This window comes from Chiloscyllium plagiosum, unplaced genomic scaffold, assembly GCF_037043375.1.
Source record: "Chiloscyllium plagiosum isolate Xiang-an unplaced genomic scaffold, Cpla_swu_hap1 HiC_scaffold_26, whole genome shotgun sequence".
Taxonomy (NCBI): Eukaryota; Metazoa; Chordata; class Chondrichthyes; order Orectolobiformes; family Hemiscylliidae; genus Chiloscyllium; species Chiloscyllium plagiosum.
In genome coordinates, this window is record NW_028270164.1 from 36,652,966 (window position 1) to 36,664,740 (window position 11,775).

General features: G+C 40.0%; 1 protein-coding gene across 1 annotated transcript; it reads right to left on the bottom strand.

Annotated features, from left to right (window-relative positions):
- Positions 1-496: 496 nt before the first annotated feature.
- Positions 497-11,203, bottom strand: LOC122563236 (pleckstrin homology-like domain family A member 3). Its single transcript, XM_043716840.2, has 2 exons — positions 10,627-11,203; positions 497-949 (listed from the first exon to the last, which is right to left on the bottom strand). Exon 1 carries the CDS (start codon positions 11,039-11,041, stop codon positions 10,643-10,645), a length of 399 nt encoding a protein of 132 aa, XP_043572775.1. The 5' UTR covers positions 11,042-11,203; the 3' UTR covers positions 497-949; positions 10,627-10,642.
- Between the last annotated feature and the right edge of the window lie 572 nt (positions 11,204-11,775).

Here is an 11,775-nt window from a genome sequence, read left to right on the forward strand (position 1 = left end):
GTTATAACATACATCAGTGGCAGGTGGCCCATGAACTGAACCATCTAGCTCAAAGGTAGGGACACTACCAGTACACCATAACAGCCCTCTTGTTAGTATATATGCACATGACAATGAACTAAATCTGGAAAACCAATGTGGTTCAAAGACATTCAAGTCAGGTGACTTTTCAAATTGCTACTGCCTGACTTGAAGCAGGTGATGTAGTGGGGAAGAAACTCAACCACATATTGGATTGTACATTTCAATGCACCTTAGACTCTCAATCGATGAAGTACATCATGTTGTACAATGTTTGTAATATGCTTTAATTTTTGAACAATCAAATTGAATATCACATAGCCATTCCTTTTTTCTCCATCCCTCCTTCTCTTTTTTCTCCTTTAATTTTGCCAGTGCCCTGTAATTTTGACCTTTATCCACCCCACCCTAATTCATAACAGTTTTCTTGGTGTAATATTGTATGGTGCATTGTCAAATAAAAAATAGTTTCAGGTCACGTTTGTCATTATTTTTATTTACATGTTAACAGACAAAAAAAAACAATCTTCATACAGATTGCAAGATTTACCGTTTGGCAGAGAAAAAGCCACAGTGTCAAGCATTGAAAAGACAGTATATCTCAATAAATAAAGTTGGCATCAGTAATTTACAATGCATTATGTGTGACTTGCATGAAGTCATCGCTACAGTGAGTATTGGTCATTTAATAAATAAGAATAAAAAAAATTAAGACTGAGAAGCGTATTGTGAATAATGAATCTGTTCTCTAGATTATTATAATACAGTCCTTCTCGTGAAGATACATCCATTTTGAGTCATGATTGTCATTTGGTTGAACTGAGGTGTAGTCTTGTGATGGATGCAGACACAAAATCAATCCTGTCCCGTTCAGCGTTGTTTGGTTGTAGGTCAAGATTTGTTCATCACTTTTGCATATCAATGATAGCTGGAGAGAAAAGAATTATATGATAAAATTCAAATTGGACATGAACTAAGAATATATTGGAGTAAAAAGGAAAATGGTGGAGCCCACTTATATTATTTTCTTAGTTACAACAGCAACATTTAGAATCCAAAGATAATCAAACAATTTTGGAACAGAAGAACTCAATGTAACCATGAAAGATGTCATAGATACTTTTAATAAAGGAGATGACAGATATACATATATTCCCTCCCCAGTTCTCTCCACTTTCTATACCCATGTAGACCGTGGCTCATTGTTGAAATATGTTCTGTGTACATTATACACCTTCCCGTAATTTAAAAACCTTATCATTCTATTTATTTGTGGGTTGGCATTGTAGATGAATCTTGATTCTGTCCTTGACCAAAGTCAACACATGCAAATATCTGGGTGTTGCTCCTTAGAGTCAGAGACCTAAGATACAGAAAAAGGCCCTTCAGCCTATTGCATCCATGCCGGTCAAAAACAACCACCTAATTATTCTAATCCCATTTTCAACACTTGACTCATAACTTTGCATGCCCCAGCATATCATATTGTTGGGAATTCAAACTTGAGCTACTTTTTTCCTTTGTTAATAAGACTAATTTTTGTGTTTTCGCTGATGTTGCTGCTTAAATCAAGCCTTTGACAAGGTTCTGCATGATAGACTAATTAATATAGTTAGATCACATGGGATTCATGATGAGCTTGCCAACTGGATACAAAATAGCAGCAGGAGACAGAGCGTGATGGTAGAGGGTTATTTATCAGACTGGAGGCCTGTCACCAGCAGGGATCGGTGCTGGGTCCACTTTTGTTTGTCATTTATATAAATGATTTAGATGAGATTATAGAAGTAAGTTAGTAAGTTTTCAGATGACACCAGAATTGGTGATATAGTAGACAGTGAAGAAGGTTATCTAAAATGATAAAGAAATCTTAATCAATTGGGTCAGTGGGCTGAGGGGTGGTTGATGGAGTTTAATTTGGATAAATGTGAGGTATCATGTTTGGTAAGGCAAATCAACGCAGGACTTATACAATTAAAAGTAAGGCCTCGGGTAGTGTTTTAGACCAAAAAAACCTCAAGGTTCAGATAGATAATTCTTTGAAGCTAGCATCACAGGTAGACAGGGCGGTTAAGAAGGCACTTAGCATGCTTGCCTTCATTGCTCAGACCTTTGAGCATAGGAGTTGGGACATCATGTTGAGGTTAAATAGGACATTGGTGAGAACTCTTCTGGAGTAATGCATCCAGTTCTGGTCATCCTGTTGTAGAAAGGATTAGATTAGATTAGATTAGATTACTTACAGTGTGGAAACAGGCCCTTCGGCCCAACAAGTCCACACCAACCCGCCGAAGCGCAACCCACCCATACCCCTACATTTACCCCTTCTTACCTAACACTACGGGCAATTTAGCATGGCCAATTCACCTGACCTGCACATCTTTTGGACTGTGGGAGGAAACCGGGGCACCCGGAGGAAACCCACGCAGACACGGGGAGAATGTGCAAACTCCACACAGTCAATCGCCTGAGTCGGGAATTGAACCCGGGTCTCTGGTGCTGTGAGGCAGCAGTGCTAACTACTGTGCCACCGTGCCGCCCATAAATCTTACTAACTGAAGAGGATTCATAAAAGATTGACCAGGATGTTGCCAAGAAAGGAGAGTTTGAGTTATAAGGAGAGGCTAGATAGGTTGGGGCCTTTTTTCGCTGGATGTTAGGAGGTTGAGGGGCAACCTTATAGAAGTTTATTAAATCATGAAGGGTATAGATAAGGTGAATGACGGTGCCTTTTCCCGTGGTTCATTTGTGGAATGAACTTCCACAGAAAGTGGTGGACGCGGATACAGTTACATTTAAAAGACATCTGGATAAGGGGTGGCACGGTGGTTCAGTGGTTAGCACCATTGCCTCTACAGCACCAGGGTTCCAGGTTCGACTCCAACCTCAGGTGATTGGAGTTTGCACATTCTCCGTGTGTTCTCTGGGTGCTATGGTTTCCTCCCGCAGTACAAAGATGTGCAGGTTAGGTGAATTGGCCATGCTTAAATTGTCAACTAGGTGCATTAGTCAGAGGGAAAAGGGGTTTGGGTGGGTTACTCTTCGGAGGGTCGGTGTGGACCTGTTGGACCGAAGGGCCTGTTTCTACACTGTAGGGAATCTAATCTAAAAGTACATGAATAAGAAATGCTTGGAGGGATATGAGGCAGGTGGGAATACTTTAGTTTATGATTATGGATGGCGTGGATTGGTTGGACCAAAGAGTATGTTTCCATACAGTGCAAGATCATTTATTTTGAATTATACTGTAACATATAACTTACAGCCCCACATCAGCCACACTGCGTCTTATATACTCGAGATGCCAAAGCCAGGATGAGGGTGGGTTAGAATTTCCATTTGCACATTTCGATAAAGAACATACATCTGGTACTATCCTTGCAAGACAGTAATATATTTGTGAGGGTACATTACTAGCATGTAGTCTGGCTCGTGGTGAAACCAAGTCAGCTGATCAGTTATTCTGTAATATTAGAGCCCTCTTTGTAAACCACATTCATTCCTAGCAAGACTACATGGTCAGCAAGACCTCAACAGATTAAACTAATTGCTTGTCCAATGTCAACAAATCTATGGTGAGATTTCTCCGTGTCTTCACATTTAACTATCCATGGCATGAATCTGACCTAATAAATATTCATATGATTATAGTGAAGCTGTATTAATTAAGAATTAAATAAAAGTCTGTATAATCATGGTTAAATATTAACTATCAATATTTCCGCCATTAATCAAGTGAGATGAAGATCAAATAACACTTGAGTTACAAGTGATGGCACTGATGTTATCTTTCACTGCAGCACTGCATTGTTTTGATGATATAATTTGTTACACTTTATTAATGTTCTCAGTTTAGAAATGTTGCAAGATTAAATTTTTAAATATAATCTTATTAGAATGTTTAAGTTTCAATCTATACAAACAATAACAATGTTATATCCTGGATCTGTAAAACTTACAAATCAAGCAGGTATTATGTTCTGGTCACATTAGACGTGTAAAGAACCAGATAAAATGTGAATAATTCACTCATATTATTTGAATGTATTTTGAATGCTGGAGTCTGAAGATAGTCACCGGGGTGGTTTAGCATATGGAATTCCTCGTGGTTCATCCCTATTTTTCATGCAGAGATGGCAGCAATTAACTTCAAATCACTTCCAGAAAGGCTGATTGGTATTGATTTACGTTCATTATCTCCCTAACAATGCACTTTACTCCCAGCTCCGACTGAACTAGTTACTCATTTGGTACTGGTGGAAAATTCAAAGTTGAATTACTGAAATTGTGTTAATATACAACACTTTCAAGTTCAATGGTGCCACTGATCGAACTAACTAAAGGTTGATATGAGTGAGTTATGGAAGCCACATATATACATAGTTCTGCATAAGTCACATACTATAGAAGCAATGCTAATATTAAACTAAAGGTTAGATTATTAGCTTAAATGATGCACCTGCAATCTTTCTTTGCATTAATTGTCAGGCTTATTAATCTAAAAAAAAATTACTGATATTAAAATTGGTAGATCAACCTTGATAATCATTTTGACATTCATTTTCCCATATTTTAAAAAGTATTAACTCATTAGTTTAATACACATAAATGCCTGAAAGATAGTAAATCACAGAATATTTAACAAATACATGATGCATTAATTCTGGTAGCATTAATAACATTTGTGGCCTCTTTTTTAAAAACACATAAAACATTTCTCCTTCTGGTAACAACTGTAGAAATTTTGACTGTTCTAGTAAAGTGGAAACAATCCCAAATTGTTCAATCCACATTGACCATGTTCCCAAACTAAACGAGTTCCACCTGCCTGCACTTGGCCCATATCCTTCCAAACCTTCCCTATTCATGAACTTATCCAAATGCCTTTTAAACGTTGTAACTGTACCTGCATTCATCACTTTCGCTGGCAGTTCATTCCACAGACAAACCACCCTCTATGTAAGAAAAAGGTGCCCTCATGTCGTTTTTCTCCTCTCATCTTAAAAATATGCCCCCTCGTTTTGAAATCCCTCACCCTAGAGAAATGGCCCTTGTCATTCACCTTATCTATGTCCATCATAATTTTCTAAACCTCAATAAGGTCACCCCTCAACCCCCTATGCTCCAGTGAAAAATGTCACAACCTATCTTTTATACCTCAAACCCTCCATTCCCAGTAACATTCTGGTAAATCTTTTCTGAACCCTCTGCCGTTTAAAAGCCTTCCTATTACCGGGTGACCAGAGTTGCACACAGTACTTGAGAAGAGGTCTCACCAACTTGTTTACATTAAGTTTTTTTTCTATTACTGTTACACAGGTGAAGATTTAGAACCAGTTCAATGCTTGCCCCACACTACGTAGTAATTTGTAAATAATATTATACACACGTCAATTACAAAAAGAGGTAATTCTGTCCAGACTGGATTTATATCCAAGTCTAGACAGTGGCATACTGGTTCCTAAAGAATCATAACAGTTTACTCTCTGGTTGATTTTTTTAAAATTTAGTCAGCAAAATTAGTCAGACTATGAAACTCAGAGTACCAGCAATCTTTCATGAATCTGGATCACAGAAAATTGTGGTAAGTCAATGAAAGCTGTCTACCGCATCCCACCTACACACACATTATTTACTTTCATCATGCCCAAAACTAATTAATGAAATTAATGACTCATGCTGGGAAAAACTATTTTAATGCTAATACTGCCAATCAATTTCAATGTTCAACCACATTCAAAGCATTCACAGTACTGAAGCTGGAGACGTACCACTATGGATCAGATCTATTCAGATTCTAATGAAGCTGACCTAAACATTAAACAAAACGTTTCGATGAAGACATCCAAACTTATTTCTATTAATGTAAAAGGCCAATGACTAAAAGCTATTATGACACACAAAGTCAACAGCACCTAGTACAATTACAGGGAGGGACCAGAAACAATACTGCAGGATATAACTCTGGGTGTGTATTCCACCACAATTGAAAAATAAATCATCCAATGCTAATTTCATATTGTGTTATCTGATTGATTTAAATGCTAAAGAAGCTATTGTACCAAACATCCAGGACATTAACTTCCAATTATGCACTCTGCTTAAAATTTAAATGATGTACAACTGTTGGCTCTCTGTTTAAAATAAAGCTATTTTGTGCTAAAATAAATTGTCTCAACTGCATGCGAGCAAGTTCAGCTGAGTTCTCCTTGCTCATATCCAACAGGCAATTGAGATTGATTCACCTTTTGCCTTTTCTTTCATCTTTTCCATTGGATATTGAATGAGAGAATTGGATCCAACTATGTTGCCTCACATGGCATTGTTAGGACAACAGCAGCATTTATATCTAGAGGCTCATGGGAGACCTTTCCCAATGCGGCTGACTGTGAAATAATTTTATCTTGGGTGACCACCAGGAAAGTAAATGAGACTCGAGCAATTACTATTAGTGGTTCTAGTACTGATTTGAAAACTGTAAAAAGTATTATTTTCCCACTTCACATATTAGGAATAGCTATTTGGTTGAAATACTGAACAGTTGATGGAACAGTAGAACAATAGTGTAGCATGATAATGTCTTGAGATAAATATTAAAAAATAACCAGGTAAACGTTAAGTTTATTCTGACTTAGGTTTTAATAGTAGACCATAAGCACACGACATTCCCATCATTGAAGTACCCTTCCAGGTCTGTAGCTTTTGCAAGGAAAGGTATCTGTATCTGTTACATTACATGTTATGCAAAATAGGCTAAATATAATTAAGTTAGATTGTTTGTAATAGATTTCTATGAACCTTTAGCAAAATTACTAATTACCAACATCTGTTAGAGAAATATCTTTTTTGAGAACTATCTAAAACCAGGTTAATGGATAATCAGTTGTGATGAAACATTAATGTAGATGCTGCTAGATTTGCTATTTTTGCCTCAGACTTCCTCAGCATTCTGTTCTTGCAAATTTGAGAAATTGGTAAAAACAGAACAACTGAATGTAGATTCTGCATACCATATTAAATGAGTACACAACTTGAGGTTTTATTTGTGAACTAAAAACTTCAAATGTTGAATCCAAAAAGCTTATCAGACATTACACAGGGTATTAACTGCTTGAACTCTTTTCCTAATACTTGAATTGTGTTTTGATATTGCTATTCTAAATATTTGAAGATATTAATATTTTTGACTCATCACATGATATTAAAAATATATTAATTGTTGGTTTAAAAAATTGTTCCATTCAATTTTTAAGCATTTTTATAAGTATTTTAGTGCCTTTGTTTAAATGGCAGAGAAGTTTATGTTAAATTAAATAGAAATCTGAATTTTTATGGCAACTGTTACATCCTGAGAAAGCCTCAGTTCACTTAATAGGGAATGAATATTCCTGAAGAAGGGCTTATGCCCGAAACGTCGATTCTCCTGTTCCCTGGATGCTGCCTGACCTGCTGCGCTTTTCCAGCAACACATTTCCAGCTCTGATCTCCAGCATCTGCAGACCTCACTTTCTCCTCAATGAATATTAGCTAACATAGCAGCCACCTTCTGCACATTATGATACTACAAGAAAACTCTAAAATGAATGAATACCTCAACCTTTTTCTTCCTAAAGTTAGTCAGCACAAATAGAAAGCAAGAATATTTATACTATAGCACAGACAAATGACAATAGGAACAATCATCAGAGGATAACTAATGTTATAAAGCAATTAATTCCTGTTTTTTTTCAAGCTGCTTGATTGAAGGATGAAATATCGGCAGTTGAACTAATGTAAAAGGATGTGGTCAAATTAGGAGTTTCAGGTATGCTTACATGCTTATTGCAGCCAGAGTGTGTAAGAATAATTTCTAAACCAAATATTAAAAGGTAGTTTTTAATCACTCCATCTATCTCAATTATCATATGACTTTGAGATTAAACTCGCCAGCATCCTTTGAATCCCTCTGCTGTCTCTAAATATCTGACACCCAGATCTGAATCAAGCAGAGACTTTGTCAAACAAAACCCACTGGCTTTGGTCCCTGTCAGAAACCTCGTTCCTGTCCAATGTTTCCATATCTGGCAAATGTCTTAAACTTGACTTAAACTAGCGTCAGAACCTGAGATGAGGTTTTAAGCATGATTTGGCAATATCACCAAGCCTACCTCCCTCCACCTCGGCAACATACCTTGATTTCAGACCTGCTTTACCTGCTAATGAAACTATTGCTCCTGTGGCTTTCCACCCTCCAAAACTGCTGATTGGGGCTTTTGCCTGAAACATCGATTTTCCTGCTCCTTGGATACCGCGTGACCTGCTGTGCTTTTTCAGCACCACTCTAATCTTGACTCTAATCTCCAGCATCTGCAGTACCCACCTCCGCCTCCAAACATTTTAACTCTCCCTAAAACCTGTTCCCCAAGCAACCCATGCTTATTGGTTTTCCATCTGCAAAACATCACATTTTAAATCCTCATCCTTGCTCTCAAATCATTTCCCCTTCCTGACCTTTCCCATCACCAAAGACCCTCCAGATCTCATCTTGGCCCATTGTGCAGCTCTGATATTAATTGCACCATCACTGTTACTTTGAGCAAAACCTCAGAATTTTCTCTCTTAAACCTTCCATCTCCACTTCCTCTTTTAGACAGTTTTATCCAATCTGCAGAGACATGTTGACACACATCCTGATGTTGAACCCAGGCCCTCTGCGGCCCTCCCACCACCACCAAAGTAGGGACTCTAACACTGCACCACACCAGCCTCAACATTTCCCTTTTTAAAATGATTCTAAATGTCTACTTCATCGATCAAACCTTTAATTAGCTGACTTTATACCTTCTTCAGTGGTTCAATACCTTGAAAGGATATTTTAATTTAACCATAATATATAAATGTAATTTCTTTTGTGATTGGCAATATATATAAAGCTTTTCCTACCCTGTGTAACACAGTCGGGTTCAGTATTGATAGTGTACCAGCAACCTCTGAGAGATGAGAAAATTGTGACCCACTTCTTGAACAGTTGTTACAGCCAGTGCTTTAGAAAGCTGGTAGCCATGACGGTTCATCAGAGAGAAAAAAACAGAAATATGTGCAGAAGTAGACCATTCAGCCCAAGTCTACCCTGCCATTGAATGAGATCAACTCCACTTTCCTACCTTTTTCCCATAACTCTTGTTTCTCTAACTAACTGAAAAAGCCTTGCTTAAAATAGGTATTGTCAAGAGTATGAGAAGGGGAGGACTGCAGATGCTGGAGAGTCAGGAGTCGAAAAGGGTGATGCTGGAAAAGCACAGCAGGTCAGGTAGCATCTGAGCATCAGGACTTCTGCCTGAAACGTCGACTCTTCTGTTCCTTGGAAGCTGCCTGATCTGTTGTACTTTTCCACTGCCACGCTTTTCAACTATTTTCAGGAGTACCATATTTACACAATTCAAATGGCTGACTGAGTTGTTTTTAAGTTTCTTACTCATTTCTTACTGGAAAATGTCACGATCCTAATCCTGTGGAACTTAATTGTTTTCGGGTTGAGGACTCTGGGTGCATACTTGATGGTATTTAGAAGGGTGGGAGGGGTATCTCATTGAAACTTCCAGAATGCTGGATAGAGTGGATGTGGAAAAGATGCTTTCACCAGTGGGAATGACTAGGACTCAAGGGTGAAAGTGAGGAATGCAGATGCTGGAAATCAGAGTCAAGATTAAAGTGTTGCTGGAAAAGTACAGCAGGTCAGGCAGCATCTGAGGAGCAGGAAAATCGACGTTTCAGGCAAAAGCCCTTCATCAGGAATGAGGGCCAATGAAGGGCTTTTGCCTGAAACGTCGATTTTCCTGCTCCTCAGAAGCTGCCTGACCTGCTGTGCTTTTCCAGCACCACTCTAATCTTGACTAGGACCCAAGGGTACAGCCTCAGAGTGAAAGGACGACCCTTTAGAAGTGAAATAGGGAGGAATTTCTTCAGACAGACGATAATGAATCTGTGGAACTCATTGCAGTAGAAGGCTGTGAAAGCCAAGTAATTAAGACTGAAATAGTCAGATTCTTAATTAGTAGGGGCCTAGGGTCAAGGGGAGAAGGTGGTTGAGAAAAAATTGCACTATTGTTGAATGATGGAGGAAACTCGATGGATTGAATAGCCTTATTCTGCTCCTATGTCACACGGTCTTATGGGTTATCGTTGTTGCCTCGTCCTTAAGTGACAGCCTTATTGTGCACAATTACTGCCTTTGTTTTACTAAAATAGCATGATTATTAAAATTTGGTTTTCAGAATGTGTGGAGCTAAACCCTATACAGAAATCCTCTCATCCTAGAGCACTGAAAAATCCAATTGTTCCTTGTTTTGTACTAAATTTCCATTCTCCCAAATGTATACAGTAATTTATTACAATTGTGAGCTTATGTTCGTGTTGTCGGGAGAACTAGAATGGTCAGAACCGAGAGGCGATTGCCTGCTGATCAAATTGGTTTCACAGTTAAGCCGCGTTCATTGTTCCTTCATTCATTGGAACCCCCCCCCCCCCCCCCCCCCCTGCCGAGTGCATGTTGCACTGTACAGAGAGACAGTGGCAGGCCGGCGATGGGAGGAAAGGACGGGGCAGGCGCTCGCACAACGCACTCACCTCGGGGCTCTTTGGATCAGGACATGGTGCTGATGGCTGGAGGAGGCGTGCAGATGTGAGCCAGCTGCCTGGATTTCACCGACTGGATGGCCTGGCGGTTCTTAAACTGCACCATGCCCAGGGTGATCTCCGCGTTCCACGTCGTGTCCTCCAGGCACCTGAAGTCGATCTCCCTGCTGTCGGCCATCACGATGGTGAAGTAGACGTACCGGCCTTTTCTCTCCACGCAGTCCACCGTCTTCATGTTGTCGAACGGCAGCACTTTGCATTTGGAGCGGCTCGCCTTCGGCTCGTAGATGCACAGCCCCTCGTCAGTGAGCACGCAGCTTTTCCTCTTCCATAACTGCAGCAAGCCGTCACTCCTTTTCTCCAACAGCCCTTCCTTCAGGACCGTTTGACTGTTCATCTCGGGCATGCTGTTTGACCTGGACTCTCTCTCCCTTTTGCCTGGGGATTTTAAACCTGCGAAGACCCAGTGATGATGGACGGTTCTAGTTCATTTCCCTCCCTCTCCCTGTCTCTTCGCCCTCCCTCCCTCACTCAGTGTTTCCCTGGGAGCTGTTGCAACATGCCCAGATGGCTTTTTATTTCATTTCAGCATCTCTTCGTCCAGCCCTCCGCCTGACGTTCCCAGATCAAAGGCTTCCGCCCCCGCAGCAACTGAGTCATTGAGAAAACATTGGAGGTGGGGGGATGGGGGGGGGGGGGGGGGGAGGTGGAGTTCTGAGCCACTGTGGCTTGGGAACATTTGATACCATCAAGTGTTTCTCAAAAGGGAGGGGGGGTGATACCCGGGTGGATCCTGTACATCCGCTCCCCCACCACACACACACACACACACAGTTTTAAGACGTAAATGTTCCCCAGTATTTTCAAAATGAAAGGTGATGGTGGTATTGCATCTGGTTAACTTGAGACCCTCACCGGTTACAAAGGGGGAACCTTAGTCGAAGTGTGTCCTTTGTCTTTATGTTGATCTAAACTCCAACACGTATGTAGGGGTTGGAAGTTGCCTGAAAGCTGTTGCTGTGACATGTTGAGCCAGCAGCCTCTGTGCACACAGTTTGTTTTCGTTTCGGGACCAGACTTTTCCCCCGCCCCTCCTGTCTGCCTCTTGGGTGGTTTATTCATTTCATGGCTTTGTGTTCC

Excerpts from the sequence above, each read along its gene's own strand:
- LOC122563236 (XM_043716840.2), bottom strand. The coding sequence starts at position 11,041 with ATGCCCGAGATGAACAGTCAAACGGTCCTGAAGGAAGGGCTGTTGGAG.